The following is a 20,032-nucleotide window of genomic DNA, read 5'->3' as shown; positions in this document are numbered from 1 at the left end:
TCCCAGCTGGGAGCGGGGCGTCCCCGCGGCGGTCCCCACCAGGCCAGCAAAGCCGCAGCTGCAGGAGCGGGTCCAGTGCGGGGAGCCGCGGGGCAGGAGGTGATGCAGACCGTGCAGCCCCTCCTCAGGCCGAGATCCCCTCAGCACCCCCCAGCTGGCACCGGGGCACGACCCCCACCCCACAGACCCGGGCCCCGATCCCTGGCAGCCAAGGGGCCGTGGGGGGGGGGTTGCAGGCTGGAGCCCAGCGCCGCAGCAAGGAGCAGGAGCCGGAGCCGTTCCTGGCCGTGCTGCCCCGGGGACGCAGAGCTGGGCGTGGGGGCGAGCGTGCACACCTGCGCCGAGGCCGTGCCCTGGCCGAGGGGTTTCAGGCGGGGCAGGAGCAGGACGAGAAGCCCCAAGTGAGAGCGTTTCCCCCTGACGTGGATGCTGCTGTCCCCGTCGCCGTGTGCTTGGGGGTGTTCATGTTCCCTCCCAGCCCCGTCTCGCCCACGTCCCAGCTCCCCCGTGACACACCGATCTCGTCCCCAGGTCGCAGTGAGTGTGCAGGTCGAGGAGGTGTCCGCACACAAGATGCCATTCACGGCGGCACTGCAGGACACTGGTGATTCCTGGCTGGAGCAACCAACGGCCCATCGTGTGGACAGATCTCTGGAGGAGTCCGGAGAGAGGGAAACCCCAGGGCCTCAGGCCAAGACACCTCCTGTCCCCAGAGAGGAGCCCCTGCCCCCCCAGGACTCAGGTGAGGGACCAGATGTAAGGGCCAGGCGTGGGTCCGGGTGCCGGAGTGGTTGTGCCGCACGCAGGGCAGTGGTGATGTCAGAGGTGCACAGGTGTGCACATTCACGCATTGAGAGCACCAGTGCACCCCCCGACTGGCCGCGCTGGCCGTGTAGGTGATGGGCTGGGGGGCAGGTGGGAATGCCAGCGTCCCCCCCACAAGCACTGGCCAATCACTGCAGCCAATTCCAGATGCGACCGCAGCCACTTCCAGAAGCAGCTGCAACAATCGGTCATAGTAATCAACCCTCGCAGAATGGGCTGCAGGGGTTCTCCCAGGCAACGAGATCCCCAGTTGGTAGGATCGGCCGTGGGGGGACCCCCTCCCCTGGGTCGGCGGGACTGGTCACAGGGTGGCATGTCCCCCCCCCCGACTAAGGCAGCACCAGTCACTCACAATGCAGGGAGAGAGGCTGCAATATCTGCCCCAGCTACGGGGCTACAGTATTTGAAACCAGGTGGCTGGGCTGGGACCGAGCTCTGAAATCTGTAGCTGGGCAGCTCCCAGGCTGGACCCTGATCCTTCTCGCTACATGTGCTCCGCACAAAGGGGCTGTGTCTTGGGCCTTGTTGTGCTGCTGTGGTACTGATCAATGACCTTATTCATGTTCCAGCAGTCACCATTCACTTGCCCCTGCCCCTTTCTCATGCTCCCTGCAGTCCTCACTGCCCAGTCAGCGGCTGTTGCAGGGAATAGGGGAAACGACATTTCCCAGCAACCTCGGCTAGTCTGGGTCCAGCTAAGCCAGGGCTGTGTCCTGCTGCAGATTCCCCTGAAACTGAGGAGACCTGGGAGCTCTCAGCAGACAAAAGCTTCTCCGGCTGGTGCCCCAGGCCAGGCCCTTCCCCAGGGGCAGGTACAGAGCGGTGGCTCGACCCTGTCCAGAAGCAGGAGGCACCGTCCCTCCATGCAGAAATCTCTGCCAGAGCATGTTGGTCCAGTCACTGCTCCAGCAGATCAGCAGCTCTTGTTCTCCCAGCTGGAACCATTTCCTGCAAGGATTTCCCATGCCCTGGAGAAGACTGACCTTGCATTTCCTCTCCCCTGCCCTAAGCATGTAGATGTGACACAGCACTAACATCCTTCAAGCTTGTTCCCAGGGAGCCGTGTCCCTGCCGGCTCTGACATGGTGTTGTGATGACCACCCTGGACTGGGACAGTTATTGGGGCTCATCTCCAGCCTCATGCCTTTAGCAAGAGCTGTGGGACATGGAGTCTACCTACTCCCTACTCTTCCACACACCGAAGCCTCCATCTGCCTTAGTCCCAGGCCAGTGCAGGAGACGAGCAGGGCTTTCCCCGTGCCAGCAGCCCCAGCGCTGCCCTGTGCGCTCTTCCCCACACACAGGTGCTGGGACCCTGAGCAGCGCTGAGCAGAAACCTCCTGGAGCAGAGCCTGTGAAGCTGGAGCTGCAGAGGACTTGCCCAGGGGGACTGGAGGAGAGGGGCTCCCTGACACCTGAGCCGGGCCCAGTGCAGGAGGGGCAGGGCAGGCCTCCAAAGCAGGGGCAGAGCCTGGAGGTGAGCAGGGCACCAGGTGCAGTTGTGGGGAGCACAGCTGGGGCAGAGTGCAGGAGGAGCCAAGGGCGCTGTAAAAAATGTGGGGAGCAGAGAGACCTGAAGAGCATCAAGCCTGTGGTGCCGCAGGCTGTAAACAGCACAAGCTGGCATTAGCAGGAGCTCCCTCCCAAGTCCAGATACCAGGGGTGTTTGCTTGGGAAGGCCTGGTGAGAATGCATGGAGACAGGGCTCCCGGCCTCCAAAAGTGCCGGCCCGGCTGCCTCAAAGTACTGAGCTGACAGACCGTGATGAGCTGGGCTGAGGCCAACATGTGAGCTCCCACGTCCACAGCTGCGTCCACCTCGTGTCAGCTGAGTAACGGGATGTTGCAGCCCTGCCTGTCCTGGCTCAGCCTGCAATGAGCTGTAGTGCCGAGTGATTGCAGACAGGGCCGTGGGGCCGGGAGCAGCTGGCCCAGGAGACACTGATGGTGAAACGCTTGTGCCCGCAGCTCCGGGAGGTGTTTGAGGCTGTGGCAGTGTATTTCACGCGGGAGGAGTGGGAGCTGCTGGAAGATGAAGACAAGGTGCTTTACCAGGACCAGATGCTGAAGAATTACCAAGCCCTCGTTTCCCTGGGTAAGGCTCTGGTTCTTGCTTCTCTTTGGTGCTGTGTGGACTCTTACATTTTGTAGTCATTTCCCTGTGTTTCAATAGTCTCATCCTCATGGACTTTTGGCTGGTGGTTTAAATCCACTTCCTCCCCTCTGTCAGTGATCAGACTTTTCACATTTTAATATTGATACTTCCTCCTTCATTTGATCCAGCTGCCTTCACTTGTGTCTTCCCCGTTCTTATAACTCCTATCTAAATCCCCTTTCTCTTCCTTTGGAGACTCTGGTTTTGCTGTAGTTACATTAAGGCCTGTGCTCTCAAGCTCACCCTCCCATTCTCAAAAGTTTTCTTGTCTTCTTCCTAAAATCCTTCCCCTGGTCAGATGCCCATCCCCTAGATCAGAGCTTTCCAAACTTTTCATGTTGGTGACACACTTTTTAGACATGCATCATTTCGCGACACAGTAATTCAGTTCCGGGGGAGGGGCCAAGGGAAGCAGACGCGAGTAAGGGAGCTCCGCAGTGCCCTTCCGCAAAATTTTCTGCATTTCGCGCGACACACCTACACACTGCCGCCGACACACTAATGTGTCGCGGCACACAGTTTGGAAAGCTCTGCCCTAGATGAAAAGAAGTGGGTTAGGTGCAGGACATAGTAAGAACCAGTTTTCTTTTCCAGAGTATCTCAAATACAGGAACGTGCTCAAATGCTTTCTCTAGCTCAAGGGTGTAGGTTGTAGCCGTGTTGGTCTAAGGGCATAGGCAGACAAGGTTCCTTGGGTGAATCTGATATCTTTTATTAGACCAACCCAAATAGTTGGAAAACAATTATTAAGCAAGCTTTTGGGTTCAAAAACCCTTCGTCGGGCTAAGGAAGCTTCAGCAGTTGGTGTGTGCTCTTCCTGGATGGAATGAAAAGTAAAGAAGCCAGCGGCTGGGCTAGTATGCATACAAGACAGGTAGTCAGTGAATATGTAGATCGAGGAGTCAATGGGTGAGAGACAGGCCGGGGGGGAGGGAGGGCTTGGCTGTACATCACAGCCTTTTTGGTGTGTTTAGGGTGATTGCTAGTTCTGTGCAGATACGTATGTTGGTCTGTAGGTTTCTTGTATACTGTGGTCTGTATTTTACCCTTCTGGATACTGATCATTGTGTCTAAAAAGGAGATGCTGGTGCTGGAGTATTCTAAAGAAAGTCGGATGGAGGGATGGTGATTGTTGAATTTCTGGTGGAACTCAATCAGAGATTGCAGGTTTTCAGTCCAAATGATGAAGATGTCATCGATGTATCTTAAGTATAGCAAGGGTTTGATGGTGCCGTTCTTGAGGAAGTCTTCTTCCAGGTGGCTCTAGCTCTCTAGCTCAACAAACACCACATAGACCATTTCTACCTTATGGCCTTTCACATGCTGTGAACTGTGTGTCCTTCTACCTTCTTTTGCCCCTATTCACACCTCCCAGCAACTCAGTCTTAAACCCTGCAGTATTTGCCTGCCTGAGCACTCATCTCCCTTTCTGGAATGATTGTCCCATTGGATGGTATGATTGCTCGATTGCAGCTACAGTTATTCTAAAATCAGCCTTTCCTGTGCCCTGGTGATGTTGAATTACCCTCTCTCCCAGAAAAATGTCTCGCTGTCAGCCACCTGTCATGAATGCTTTTCACTGCCACAAGTTCTCGCTTAAAACCTTCACTGAAAAAAAACTCATTTCCACTTCTTTTCCTGGAATTACACCAATAAGATAGATGTTATCCATCCATAAGTGTGTCCAATATATCTTTTTTTTTTTTTTTTTGGTACCTTGAAAACAACAAAAGCTTTATCAGGGATCACTGCATCTCCATGCCTCTCCCTGGTTAATGCCCTTTCTAAACCAGGAGTGGTTGGTACTTTGTTTCCTACGAAAATCCCTCCACTACCTGGATGACAAGGACCATGATCTATTGAAGGCTTCTCCCTGCAGTGCCTTCTCTTTCCTAAATGGCCATCCTCCCTTGTCCATCAAGGTCCCAGTAGAAAGCTTGGGTTCGTTGGATCCATTCCCCAAATCCCGGTTGGTTATTCTGCACCCAATACCCAGTTACTAACCTTCTTTACCCGCTGCCCCAAACAGGATATCGAGGTCCTACACCTGCCTTAATCTGCAGCATCCAGCAAGGACAGGTGGAGCTCTGGGGCTGTGATGATGAGGACCTTGGGAAAATCACAAGATCAGAGGACCTGCTGCTGGGTGAGTTGTGGCTCTCCCCTCCACCTGATTCTACTCAGAAATGCTCCATGCCCCGAGTGGCAGTGGACCTGGAAACTGCAGACCTGCCCTGTGCCGGCCTTGCAGGGCGCTGACCTCCAAACACAGTACGTTATGCTGTAATGTGCCTGGCAGGTGTTGTCCCACTCCCTGAAATTCAGTCATGTGGAGACAAGCAGCTGTTCCATTCTTCCTATAATGACAGATGTTAGGGGACAGTCAGGTTTCCTGTCTTGATTTTTCGGGGGCCAGATCTGGTTTCCTTGGGATACCATGATCTTAAATTTCAATCTTCACTCAGTAATGTAAGAGTTCATTCCCCAGCCCAAGGTGGCTATACCTCTACCACCACCTTCCAGGGCATGATGGGATTTGTAGTTCCCCATGGAAATCAGCATGGTATGCAAAGGCTCTGTGTAGCTATAGGTACTGGACAAGAAAGAAGTTGAGGCTGTCCCTGGCTGCTCCTGGTCAGGTTGACCTGGAACCCAGGAAGTGTTTTATCCTCGTCTCAGGCTGCATGACATGGCTCCATGACATGGGTGGGATTCAGAAGCTTTCAGGTTGTGGTTGGGAAGTGAATCCCCCATAGTTTGCACCAGAATTGCCCTCATCCTGTTTCACCTCTGGGGCCCTGGGTGTCATGAAGCCTAAGACTCAGCATAGAGTCCAGGTTCAAGTTCACACCAAGGCCTTAAACCGGTGCAGGCTCCTGTGACAAGGAGGCCACCTAGGACCTGTCAGCAGAAGAAAACTCCATGGGCTCATTCCCTGCACCAGACCTTGCCTTGGAAGCAGGCAGGAAGCACAGCCCTGCTCCTTTCAAAAGAGAGAGCCACAGCTCTAAGTCCTCCCCTCCTCCTCAGCCCTTTCTAATATAATAAAAGCCTTACCACTTCTCTCTGTATGTCTGTCTCTCTGTAATCCTCCGGGCCAACTGTGCATGCACGGCCTGGAGCCTTACAGATGGAGAAGCACAGAGGCACAGGCCAAGGTGGGGTCAGAGGCGGTCGGGGCGCGGCTCAGGGAGCAGCCCCAGGCTGGCGTGGGCCGCGGCCCTGCTCAGACTGCGGTGTGCTGCTGCATAGGGCAGACGTGGCTTCTGACTGTACAGGGGGGTATGGCACACGGCCATGCAGGGAGAGTGGCATGTAACACGCAGCAGGGGGCATGACACGCAGTCCCAGGATGCTGCGCAGGGAGCGGGCATGGGGGCACGGTCGGCGCTCACAGGCTATAGCTCCCGCACTGCTATGCAGCCAAGTACCAAACCCCCATGCACACCCTATGCCACACCCGGGGCCACTCCCTGTAGCCAGTGAGCGCTGCCTGCACTGTGGCTGCTCCTCGTGCTAAGCCCTGTGGCCGCCCTGCAGCTGTGGTGGTGGACAGGAAAGTGCGCGTGAGAGGGTGGGACGTGCAGACAAGGGTGCTGCAAGGGAAGCGTCCACCGACTGTAATGTGGCCGTGGGGCAGGGCGCGCCCCCCACACAGCACTCTGCTACTGCCCACCCCTTGCCCGTGTGCCACGCCCCCAGTTTGCCTGGAGCCACACCCTAGGGCTGTGGCCTACACCACATGGCAGCACCACGTGGTGCACCCCGTGCTGTGGCTACTCCCCCACGCCGTGGCCACTCCCCGCGCCTTTCCCGGCTGCTGCGTGCAAACCATTCGTGCAGCTATGCACCACACCTGCCTGTGCACCCTGTGCCACACCCCACGGTGACTCCCCGCACCATGTGGCCACAGCCAACGGGGATTCCCCGCCCTGTGGCCACTCCCTGCACCAACACCTCTAGGCCCACCCGTGCGCCAAGCCCGTGTATGTGTCCAGCACCACACCCTGGGGCTGCTACCCATGCTACACTCCACAGCCGTATGCACCCCCCCCCCCCACTCAGCCGTGTGACACCACCCCTGTGTGCCACTCTGCATGGCACATGGTTGCAGCCTGCAGGATTCCCCCACCCCATGGCTGCACACAACACCCCCCCACCCCATGCACTCACTGCAGGGCCATGGCCTGCACCCACAGCATGTAAACATTCTGCAAACCCCCGCAGCATGGCCGCTCCCCATGCTGAGCCATGCCCCACCTGTGAGCCCTGCACCACACCTCAGGGCCGCTCCCCACACCATGCGGCCGCAGCCACCACAAACTCCCCTCACTGTGGCTGCTTCTCATGCCACACCCCAGCACCCCTCGCCCCCACAGCTGCACACCATGCCCCTGTGTGTGCCCTGGACCACACCCCAGGACCACTCCCCACACCACACAGCCGGCAAGCTATACTCATGCCATAGCTGCTCCCAGCGCCACACCATGAGGTAGCGTGCCACCCCTGTGCTCAGCTGCATGCCATGCCCCCCCTCAAGTGTAGCAGTGGGGAGGGGGGTGGAATGGGGATGGACAGAGAGTGGCAGGGGGAGCGGGGCATGACCCGGAGTGGCAGCGGGGGGGGAGCAGGGCAATACATGGAGAGGCAGCAGGGTGGGCAGTGGGGCAAGACCCAGAGCGGCGGGTGGAGGGCGCAGGGCTGGACACAGTTTTCCTTCACCATGTCCTGTCCCCCCTGTCATTTATGATGGGTATTTTGCTAGTTAGAGCATAAAGTTATTCAGGTACTGTCCTAACGTACGTGTCACACTTGTGCTTCTCTTATCAGGGCCTGTGGTGATGAGGCTGAAAGAGTACTCAGAGTGTGGGAAGAGCTTCCCCAGATCCTCCAACCTGACCAAACACTGCCTCATACAGCCAGCGGAAAAGCCACATCAGTGCTCAGTGTGTGGGAAGACCTTCAAACTGTCTTTCCACCTGGCCAAACACCAGCGCATCCACACAGGGGAGAAGCTACATCAGTGCTCAGAGTGTGGGAAGAGCTTCACCCGATCCTCCAACTTGACCCAACACTGGCTCATCCACACAGGAGAGAAGCCACATCAGTGCTCAGAGTGTGGGAAGAGGTTCAGACAGCTCTCTGTCCTTGCCCAGCATCGGCTGATTCACATGCGAGAGAAGCCACATCAGTGCTCGGAGTGTGGGAAGAGCTTCACCCAATCCTCCCACCTGACCCAACACCGGCTCATCCACACGGGGGAGAAGCCACATCAGTGCTCAGAGTGTGGGAAGAGGTTCAGCGTGTCCTCCAACCTCACCCAACACCAGCGCATCCACGCAGGAGAGAAGCCACATCAGTGTTCAGAGTGTGGGAAGAGGTTCAACCTGTACTCCTACCTGACCAAACACCAGCTCATCCACACGCAGGAGAAGCCACATCAATGCTCAGAGTGCGGGAAGAGATTCACCCGATCCTCCAGCCTGACCCAACACTGGCTCATCCATACAGGGGAGAAGCCACATCAGTGCTCAGTGTGTGGGAAGAGGTTCAACCTGTCCTCCACCCTGACCAAACACCAGCGCATCCACACAGGGGAGAAGCCACATAAGTGCTTGGAGTGTGGGAAGAGCTTCACCCAATCCTCCAACCTGACCCAACACCAGCTCATCCACACGGGGAAGAAGCCTCATCAGTGCTTGGTGTGTGGGAAGAGCTTCAACCTGTCCTCCTACCTGACCAAACATCAGCTTATTCACATGCAGGAGAAGCCACATCAGTGCTTGGAGTGTGAGAAGAGGTTCACACAGCTCTGTGACTTGGCCCAGCACCAGCTCGTCCACACAGTGGAGATGCCACATCCATGCTCATAATGTGGGAAGAGCTTTACCCAGTTTTCCCGCCTGGTCCAGCACCAGGTCATGCATACAAAACAGAAACCACATGGGTGCTGAAAGGAATGGGAAAAGCTTCACTGAATCCTCCAACCTGGCCTGGCACCAGCTTATTGACATGGGGGAGAAGCCACATCAGTGCTCAAAAAGAGGGCAGGCCTATGGCGGGCCAGTAAGTGGCACTTCTACGCTGTGTCACCCAGGTCCCTGCGCCCAATCAAAACCATGCTTCAGGTGCGTCCCCTTGGGTGCCTACGTCCAGCAAACTCCCTTCCTGGAGCACACCTGCAAGCCTGGGATAACCGCTGCCGCCACCTGGGTCTTTGTTAGCGCTCTGTGCCACCTGGGATGCACAGACCCTGTTGTCCTTAGGAGCACTTAGCCCACCATGATATTTTGGGGTGCTTCTTTTAGCCAGAAGCATTCACTAGTAACCTCCTGCATGGAAGGAAAGTAAAAAGGCCCCACCCATGTTAACTAGCCGAGGGGCTGTGCAGGCAAGTCTCACCCTCATAAGCAGCAACAGCAAGGTGTGCTATGACAGATTAGCTGTATTGCTCAAAGAGGTGAGAGGGAGGAAGGAATACAAAACAACAGAACTTGGAAAGAAAACCAACTTACCCTGGCACCCTTGGAGTAATTGGGAACAACGGCCGCAAACTGATGGAGAACGGTTTAGGTTGGACATCAGGAAGAACTTGTTTATGGAAAGGGTTGCCAAAATCTGGAATGGGTGTCCAAGGGAGGTAGTGCTCTCCCCTACCTTGGGGTCTTTAAGAGGAGATTAGACATGCACCTTGCTGGGGTCATCTGACCACAGGGCTCTTTCCTGCCCAGGGCAGGGGGTCGGACTCGAGGATCTGCTAAGGTCCCTTCCAACCCAAACATCTATGAATCTATGGAAACTTGTGCAAAACAGAATAGGCTTTTGGCCCTTTTGATATGCACCTAAAGGTACAGAACTCTAATTTACTGGCTACATTTCAGGTAAGCTATCTACATATACATCCAGAGGATTCTGGAGGCCTATGCTTCAGTTTGTGTGCCCAAAAATGCCTCTCTGGAGGCAGTTCCCACCTAGACCAGGTGAGCTGACCTTGAAATACCTTTTCTGACCTCATTCCTGGCTCCAACCAGAAGCAGGATATATTTAAATGTAGCCAAGGCAGACCAATCTTTTTAAAAGACATCACCATCCCCAGGTGGAGGGTCCAGCATCACCAAACTGGCCTGACAGGTACCTGAGGGGGGACCTGAGACAAAGGGTCTGTGCAGCACAAGGAGGGGGATGGGAGGTCTCAGTCCTGGGGACGGAGAAGTAGAGTGAAAGAAAAGAAGTAGAGTGAAAGATCCCACTGATGCTATGTTGCCACTACAGCTTGTCACTACAGAGATGCACCCACTGCGCGGGGAATCCACTACCTGTACTTAGGGTAGTAGGAAACTGTGCGGTAGACTAATCTGCATAGTAGCTCCTGTGCACAGGTAAGCAGAGATACTTTACTCTGCAGTAGTCTCCTGCGCAGTAAAGTGTCTCATGTGGACACACCCCGTGAGGAGGCACAGGCAGATCCCGCGGCAGGGACATGCGTCAGAGAAGAGACCCATCCCATCAATGTGGGCGAGGAGGGGAAGGTTTTTGCCAGGCCCTGTCAGGCTTGTGTTACTTGGTCAGAGGCAGGGGGGAGCTGAGCAGGAATCCCCAGGAATCCCACTCCTGCAGCTGGAGCAGACCAGAGAGCCCTGAACAGGAGCAGGAAGGCCGTGCCCTGTTGCATCCCCTGTTCAGTGTTGCCTTTGGGGGTGGGAAGGGGTGGGCATGAACAGCAGCCATGACTTGCCTGTGCAGGGATAACTGAGACAATTATGGAGCTGTCATTATGAGTGCAAAATGAATCTTAAATTGCATGAAGCAACCCCTGTGGGTTGTTTTCTTCCCAGGGAAAGTGGCCTTCATTTGCTTGAGGTGAACTCACTCCCAAAGTTGAACCTGGGTCACTTTAATGCTGAATAAGAATTTCATACAGGGGGATAGGAGTGAGGGGCAAAGGCTGCTCACCTACCATCACCCTTCAGATCCAAGGTAGGCTTTCAAAAGCCAGATATTTCCTTCAAAGTGTCCTCTGTCTTTAACACTGGGTAAAACAACATTCATATTACAGGCACTTCATTTAATGCATCAGGAAAACTGCATTAATGGACGTGTAGACATGCTGTATGATTTTATGACTCAACGGTATGAACACTAATCTTGAGACCCAGTTGCCTTGCAGGAAAGCGAGGTAATACCAGAGTACTGCTCTCATACCTGGTGTCGGTGTCGCAGTCTTGTTGAGTGTTATTGATGTGTCTCAGTGGTGAATTCTCTGCAGTTGTCATTCTGTCAAAAAGTCATAGCCAGGAGATCCCAACATCAGTTGTGTCTTAAAGAACTGGCAAAGGTTTGGGCAAGTTTATTATGTACAAGCCATGGCCCAAACACAGCTGTGACCTGACAGACAAGATATTATTGCATGTGTCCCAGGAGGAAAGTAAAAAGTCCATGCCCTGGTTAGCCAGCCGAGCAAAGGGCTGAGCAAATGTCATCACTGTCTGCTTCATCCTGACCATGTTTCTTCAAAGTCTGCAAAACAAAGTTGTCCTTTTCTTAAGACTAATTAGACTCATGCTTCTACAACTTTACCTGCGACCAATGGGCCTACCAGGTCCCTTTTTGCAGGCCCTCTAGCTGAACTAGGCTAGGGCCTGGCTTAGCTATCACGGGATAAGGACCTTCCCACTTTGCCTTGGGAAAAGCCAGAGACCCAGGTGCCCGATACATTACCTGGTTGCCAATATCAATTTGCTACTGAATGGGGTGCTTAGGATCATACCACTGTTTCATGGCCTCCCAGGCTTGTTGTTGCACTATAGCTGCATCTTGATGGCTTTTGCTCACCATTTTCGCAAGGGTTTTTACCCATTGGTCAGTGACTTCTCACACGACCACATCTTCAGGAATAATGCTAAGGAGATTCTCCAAGTGTGGCATTTCCCTGCCTGTCATTAACTTGAACGGTGAGTGTTTAGTGCTTGCAGCTGGGTGTGCCCAGATTCTCATTAAAATAAAACGGAGCATTTCATCCCAATCCTTTCCCGTGACCAACCCCCCTTTTTGCAGTTCCTGCTTGATAGTTTGGTTCATACATTCCACTTGTCCTGATGCTTGGGGGTGGTATGGGATATGCCACTTCCACTCAGTTCCCAGAATTTCACTTACTTGCTTGATGATGGCAGCGGTGAACGCTGGACCCTGATCACTATCTATAACTTTAGGGACAGCCCATCTAGTGAATGAAAACCTGCTGAACTAATATGCTAGCCATTGTTTTGGCTGTTTCATTGCAAGTGGGAAAAGCCTCTACCCATTTAGTGACTGAGTCCACTATCACCAAAAGTAATCAATGTTTCTTTGCAGCAGTGGGCAGAGGGCCCACATAATCAATTTGGATCCTTTCCCATGGTCCTGCCAGGTCCTGATGCATCCATTGGCCCCTCTTAGGAAGACAATTGGGGTGGTGTCGGGCGCAAATTAAGCATCGTTGAGCCCAGTCAATTGCATCCTGTTTGAAATTCGGCCACTGTCCCAACGATTGAATTGTGTTTATAGTTTCCTGCATACCAGGGTGTCCTCCAATTTTGGACCCATGGACCCATTCCAGCAGAACTTTCCTGGATAGTTGAGGAATATAGGGGACCACTGGTGATTCTTTGGAGACCCGTGCCCCATTCACCTGGTGAACCTCTGGCGGGGAACCATCGGGCCAATCACATTGGTCGTCCCATTGTTGGATTGCATGAATTTGATTGACTGCAGCAGACTTAATTTGATGCCATAAAGGCCATACCTCAGTGGCGGATCGCGCTGCCTTATCTGCTTGATTGTTCTGCGTTGCCCCATCCAGCTTTGCGGTGGCTCTTGTCCTTTACCATTTTAAGTTGCCTTCCTTGCACAGCCTGAAAAATGTGCTCCCATATGGTGTGGTGTTTAATGGGAGATCCTCTTGCCTCCTTGAATTTGTTAGCAACGCACCAGCCCAGCATTTGCGTTGCTCCTTTATGCACATATTCACTATCTGTGACTGTGATATGGGGCAGACAAGGATTGTTAGACATTGCCTGCAGGGCAATCGAGAGACTTGCGGCTTCGGCTACTTGGCTGGTGGCTCTAGGTAGCAGCCAAGCTTTGAGGTCTCACAACGGCACATGCTGCTTGAGCATCGTCCCCAACTGCAAAACTTCCATCAATAAACCATAACATTTCTCCAGATTGTACCAGCTGTGAAGTCGCATTGTGGATATAAATTGGCCAGGTGATCTGTCCCGGAGAGCAAACATGTTTCTTCTCGGGCATTACCCAACCCCCAGTATTGACCTCTGTTGAAGAGAGGGGCCAGAATCAAACCCTGGGGTTGTCCAGTGCCAATAGGAATTGACCTATGCGTGAGGTTGTTAATCCTCCTGTCACACAGCACTGAGGTGCCCTGTGCCTGAAGAGGGGAAAACTGCTAGGGAAGGAGCCCTAGCAGCCACTAAGGAGCACAGCTGTGGGTTGCTGGGGCAACCAGGGAAGGTCAGCTGACCAGAAGGGGCAGGGCCTGGCCCTTATAAAGCCCAGGAGCAGAGGCCAGAGGCAGTTCCTTGCCAGCAGTCAGAGAGGCTGGAGCTCCCTAAGCCAAGATGTGAGGAGAAGCCTGACTGCAGGTAGAGCTTGACCTGAGTTGAGCAGTGTTGTTTTAGCTGAGCGACTTTAAGTTATGTTATGGTCTAGGGGCTTGTGTGTTTTGCTTTGTTGTTGTCATCACCGGTGGTTTGGGTGAGGCTATTAGGGGTTGGAGGAGGCCTCATAGGGGACTCACAACAGAGTGTGAGGACCCCAGCGCCAGTGCGGACGCAGCATAGGGGGTGCATAGCCCCCAGAGACGGGGCACTCTTGAGAAACCCCAGTGCAGGCGTGGTGAGCCCCAGGAGAAGGCAGCGTGATTGAGGAGTCCAAGTTGGACACGATGAGCCCCAGATAGGAGGCAACACTATTAAGAAGCCCAAGTGTGGGCACAGGGAGCCCCAGAGAAGGGGCAGTATTATTAGGAAGCCCAGGTTGGGCACGGGGAGCCCCAGAGAGGGGACGGCATCTTTAGGAAACCCAAGTGTGAGCACAGAGGAGGAAGGCCCAGAGGGAACAGGAAGGGACCGTATAAGGATAGAATTGAGACAACAGCGATTCCACCGGCGAGGTGTGGACTGCGGTGTAGGGGAGGAAACGGAGCCGCAGATAGCGCCCCCTAGCAGCGGGGTAGTACAAGGGCAGCCTCCCGCTAATTAATACCAATCAATCAATTAAGAACAAGGCATGGCAAGCGAGTAGGCAGGCGGTTGCCCCGGGGACAGGTGTGTGGGGCCCATTGAGGGCGGCCCAGAGCAGATACCTGTCACACCTCCCTTCAGCAATTCCCCATTTTTAAGCAATTGGTGGGGATTATGTGGTGTTTGAATATAGACAATTTCTCCACCTGTTAGCTATTTGAATTTTTGCAAAGCCCAAACGTGCTTAACATTTGCGAGAGCCCGGCAGGACAAATTATGCTGAGGGGAAACCAGCATGGGTTCGTGGCAGGCAGATCGTGCCTGACCAATCTAGTCTCTTTCTATGACCAGGTTACGAAACGCCTGGACACAGGAGGAGGGGTGGATGTCGTATACTTAGACTTCAGGAAGGCCTTCGATACGGTATCCCACCCCATACTGGTGAACAAGTTAAGAGGCTGTGACTTGGATGACTACACAGTCCGGTGGGTGGCAAATTGGCTAGAGGGTCGCACCCAAAGAGTCGTGGTGGATGGGTCGGTCTCGACCTGGAAAGGTGTGGGCAGTGGGGTCCCGCAGGGCTCGGTCCTTGGACCGATACTCTTTAATGTCTTCATCAGTGACTTGGACGAGGGAGTGAAATGTACTCTGTCCAAGTTTGCAGATGACACAAAACTGTAGGGAGAAGTGGACACGCCGGAGGGCAGGGAACAGCTGCAAGCAGACCTGGACAGGTTGGACAAGTGGGCGGAAAACAACAAGATGCAGTTCAACAAGGAGAAATGCAAAGTGCTGCACCTAGGGAGGAAAATGTCCAGCACACCTACAGCCTAGGGAATGGCCTGCTGGGTGGCACGGAAGTGGAAAGGGGTCTTGGAGTCCTAGTGGACTCCAAGATGAACATGAGCCGGCAGTGTGACGAAGCCATCAGAAAAGTCAATGGCACTTTATCATGCATCAGAAGATGCATGACAAATAGGTCCAGGGAGGTGATACTTCCCCTCTGTCGGGCGCTGGTCAGACCGCAGTTGGAGTACTGCGTGCAATTCTGGGCGCCGCACTTCACGAGGGATGTGGGTAACCTGGAGAGGGTCCAGAGAAGGGCAACTCGTATGGTCAAGGGCCTGCAGACCAAGCCCTACGAGGAGAGACTGGGGCACCTGGACCTTTTCAGCCTCCGCAAGAGAAGGGTGAGAGGCGACCTTGTGGCTGCCTATAAGTTCATCACGGGGGCACAGAAGGGAATTGGTGAGGATTTATTCACCAAGGCGCCCCCGGGGGTTACAAGAAACAATGGCCACAAGCTAGCAGAGAGCAGATTTAGACTGGACATTAGGAAGAACTTCTTCACAGTTCGAGTGGCCAAGGTCTGGAACGGGCTCCCAAGGGAGGTGGTGCTCTCCCCTACCCTGGGGGTCTTCAAGAGGAGGTTAGATGAGTATCTAGCTGGGGTCATCTAGACCCAGCACTCTTTCCTGCCTATGCAGGGGGTCGGACTCGATGATCTATTGAGGTCCCTTCTGACCCTAACATCTATGAATCTATGACTCTACATCTATGAATCTGTGAAGCCTGAGACTAGCACAGAATCCAGGTTCAGGCTCATGCCAAGACCTTAGACCCGTTGCAGACTCCTGTGACAGGGAGGCCACCTGTGACCCATGAGCAGAGGAAAGCTCCATGGGCTCATTCCCTGCACCAGACCTTGTCCTGGAGGCAGGCAGGAAGCACAGCCCTGCTCCTTTCAAAAGAGAGAGCCACGGCTCTAAGTCCTCCCCTCCTCCTCAGCCCATTACAGCATGAAGCTAGTCAGGTAGTGTCCTAACACACGTGTCCCACATGTGCTTCTCCTAGCTGGACCAGAGGTGATGGGGCTGACGGGTGGGCCAGAAACTCTGAGAGTCTGGCTCTGAACTGCACCGAGTAAAAACCATCAGTCCAGCACAGGGACCTGCCCCTCCCTCACGCCCAGCACTTGACCTTCATTTATTGAGGGAACACAAGTGCCAAGGTCCAGGCCTGCTCTGAGGCCCATCCCAGCAAAAGGAATATCAGCATTTACCCCTTGCCAGCAGGGTAGTGGCTAACCTGGAGTTTCTCTTCCCTGTGCAGGAGGTGTCTGGCTGCTGAGCAGAGCCGGGGAGCAGACTCCTGAGGAAGGGCCTGAAGACCTGGAGCCACCATGGACTTCCCCAGGGCGTTTGGGTGAGATGGGCTCCCTGAGAATCGAGAAAGAGCAATGGCTAAAGAGTCCAGGGAGGCTCCAAAAGGAGAAGCAGAATGTAGCAGTGAACCAGGTACCATCTCCAGCTGGGCGTGAGAGTGGAGGAGGGAGTGGAGACCCCAGAAACAGCCCTGAGTCCAGGGAAGAATTTGTGGAGCTGAGAGATGTAAAGAGCCACTGGAAAGACATACTGCATCCAAGCCAAGGCAGTGGGGAGGGCCTCAGAGGAAAGCAGGAGCTTGCTGCCATTCAAAGGGGCAGAGCCCACCTCTTCCCTGAAGTCAGGAAAACCCTTAACCACCCATCACTCCTGCCTCTTCAAAAGATAAGGCACACTGGGAAGAAGCTCCACACATGCACCAAGTGTGGGAAGAGCTTCAACCGATCCTCCAACCTGACTGAACACCGACTCATCCACACCGGGGAGAAGCCACATCAGTGCTTAGAGTGTGGGAAACGGTTTTACCTGTCCTCCTACCTGACCAAACACCAGCACATCCACAAAGGGGAGAAGCCACATCGGTGCTCGGACTGTGGGAAGAGCTTCAGCCGATCCTCCAACCTGACCCAACACCAGCTCATCCACACAGGGGAGAGGCCACATCAGTGCTTGGAGTGTGGGAAGAGCTTCCAACAGCTGTCTAACCTAACCCAGCACCAGCGTATTCACACACGGGAGAAGCCATATCGGTGCTTGGAGTGTGGGAAAAGCTTCACCCGATCCACCCACCTGACTGAACACCGACTCATCCACACAGGAGAGAAGCCACATCAGTGCTTAGAGTGTGGGAAGCGGTTCTACCTGTCCTCCTACCTGACCAAGCACCAACACATCCACACAGGGGAGAAGCCATATCAGTGCTCACAGTGTGGGAAGAGCTTCACCCAATCCTCCAACCTCACCCAACACCGCCTCATCCACACAGGGGAGAAGCCACATCAGTGCTCGGAGTGTGGGAAGAGCTTCCGACAGCTGTCTGACCTCACCCAGCACCGACTTATTCACACAGGGGAGAAGCCACATCGGTGCTTGGAGTGTGGGAAGAGCTTCACCCGATCCTCCGACCTGACCAGACACCACCTCATCCATACAAGAGACAAGCCACATCGGTGCTTGGAGTGTGGGAAAAGCTTCACCCGATCCTCCCACCTGACTCAACACCAGCTCATCCACACAGGGGAGAAACCACATCAGTGCTCACAGTGTGGGAAGAGGTTCTGCCTCCCTTCCTACCTGACCAAACACCAGCGCAGCCACACAGGGGACAAGCCACATCGGTGCTCGGAGTGTGGGAAAAGCTTCACCCGATCCTCTAGCCTGACCAAACATCGCCTCATCCACACAGGGGAGAAGCCACATCAGTGCTCACAGTGTGGGAAGAGCTTCAGACAGCTCAGCAGCCTGACCCATCACCAGCTTATTCACACGCAAGAGAAGCCACATCAGTGCTTGGAGTGTGGGAAGAGCTTCACCCTGTCCTCCACCCTGACCAAACACTATCGCATTCACACAGGGTAGAAGCTTGTTCAGAGTATTGAATACTCAGTGTTCAGAGTGTGGAAAGAGCTTCACCCATCTTTCCCACCTGGTCCAGCACTAGGTCATCCACACAAAGGAGAAGCCGTATTGATGCCGAGAGGAGTGCGATAAGCTTCTCCCAGTCCTCTAACCTGGCCTGGCACCACCTTATCCATACGGGGAGAAGCCTCATCAGTGCTCACAAAGAGGGCAGACCTGTGGTGGGCCAGTAGGGGGCGCTCCTACATTAAGCCACCCGCCCCCCTGTTCCTGACCAAACCATGCTTGGGGTGCCTCCCTGGGGAGCCTGCATCTGGCCAAGCCCTTCCTGGATCATGCCCACAAGCCTGGGGTAACCGCTGCCACCACCCAGGCCCTGCTCTTTGTTAGGGCTCTGTACCACCCGGGGTACACATCCTGTTGACCTTAGAGGTGCTTAGCACACTGTGATATTTTGGGGTGCTTCTTTTAGCCTGAAGCATTCACTAGTAGCCTCCTGCAAGGCAGGGAAGTCAAAAAGCCATGCCCTCTTTAGCCAGCCGAGCAAAGGGGCTATACAGGCAAGTCTCAGCCACATAAGCAGTTACAGCACGGCGTGCTATGGCAGATAGCTTTGTTGCTTAAAGAGGGAGTGGGGGAGGAAGGAATACAAAACTGTATGTTGAAAGAAAACCAAGTTGAGCAAAACAGAATCAGCTTGTTGGCCCTTTGTTACGCGTCTGAAGGTACATAACTCTCATTTACTAGCTACATTTCAGGTAAGCTACTTACATATGCATCCAGAGTGTTCTGGAGGCCCATGCTTCAGTTTGTGTTTCCAAAAATGCCTCTCCAGAGGCAATCTCCACCTAAACCAGGTGCCATGACCCTTAAATACCTTTTCTGACCACATCCCATCAGACAAGAGGGTTGCAATGGCCATCATGAAACTGGCCAGCCTATCCAGCCTCCACTGCCTTGCCAACCAGTTCAGCGTGGCTGCCTGCACGGTCAGCCTGGTAAGTGTTGAAGTATGCCAGCTGCTTAAGGAGATAGTTTTGTTTGCAGCCATCTGCCTGGTGAATCCTCAACAAGTCATAGATGGCTTTAACGAGAAGGGGTTGAACTGCGTGGGGCCTTTAGACAGCACTCACACCCCAGTGCTGTGCCCTGCAGGGAGAGGTACGGCTTTCACAAACAGGAAAGGATATGCCTCCGTCATCTTGCAAGCCATGAACTCGGGGCCGGTTCACAAGCATTTATACCGGGTAGGCCGGCAGCACACATGATGCACCCGTGTTCAGAAACTCCCCTCTGCCTGGCCTTGTGGAGAAAGGAGAGTATGTGCCTGGCATGGAGAAAACAGTGATCCGTGGTGTCACCGTTCTCCCAGTTATATTAGCAGGCGCTGCCTAGCCCCTGAAGCCCTGGGTCATGAAGCCTTATGAAGGAAGCTGGTTTTTAACTACCATCTGAGCAGTTGCAGGATGGCCGTGGCATGGGTGTTCGCCTGCCTGAAAGGATGATGGAGGGCGCTTACGTGCCGGCTTGAGGTGGAGCAAGAAAATATCATGGCTTCTGTAGTAGGGCTGTGCGAAATTTTGCAGCCTGTTTTGTTTCGGTGCTGTTTCAAGCCATTTTGACCTCGAAACTGCAAAGTCAAAACAAAATGGGAGGCTCAAAACAGGGTCGAAACAAAACAGAGCAGGGCGAAACGTTTTGAAACATTCGGAATGTTTCGAGTTTCGAGTATGAAGCTGGGCTTACCTTTAATGGCTTCCCTGCAGGGAAAGAGACAGTAAAGTAAGGGGAGGGAAGGAAGGGGGAGGAAGGAGTGCTCTCATTATTGACATGTAGCTGACCAGTGATTGATCCCCTTCCCTGAGGTCCCTTCCAACCCCAGTGCTCTGGGGGAGGGACAGAAAAACTGTATAAAAGGCAGCATTATTTAATTGGCCTGCTTTCTGTTTTGGGGTCACTTAGTGAGCTGTCTGCTCTAGCACCTCACTGTCACACCGCTACGGCTAGCAGCGCTGATTTTCTAAAGGATTCCCTGCTTGCTACCCTAGCACGGGGGATTTCAGAATACCTTCT

The 20,032-nt window shown here is 54.1% G+C and overlaps 1 protein-coding gene across 1 annotated transcript in view; it reads left to right on the top strand.

Annotated features, from left to right (window-relative positions):
- Positions 1-18,651, top strand: part of LOC102566400 (zinc finger protein 493) — a 185,284-nt gene extending 166,633 nt beyond the window's left edge. The window contains 6 exon segments of the mRNA XM_059727863.1: positions 532-742; positions 2,130-2,302; positions 2,793-2,919; positions 5,009-5,125; positions 7,810-8,897; positions 16,766-18,651. Of these exon segments, the coding sequence (XP_059583846.1) occupies positions 574-742; positions 2,130-2,302; positions 2,793-2,919; positions 5,009-5,125; positions 7,810-8,897; positions 16,766-17,959 (2,868 nt within the window). The 5' untranslated portion in view covers positions 532-573 and the 3' untranslated portion in view covers positions 17,960-18,651.
- Positions 18,652-20,032: the final 1,381 nt, after the last annotated feature.

This window comes from Alligator mississippiensis, chromosome 1, assembly GCF_030867095.1.
Source record: "Alligator mississippiensis isolate rAllMis1 chromosome 1, rAllMis1, whole genome shotgun sequence".
NCBI classification, from domain to species: domain Eukaryota; kingdom Metazoa; phylum Chordata; order Crocodylia; family Alligatoridae; genus Alligator; species Alligator mississippiensis.
Note: the sequence above shows the minus strand (reverse complement) of the source record. Positions and strands in the feature narration are given on the sequence as shown.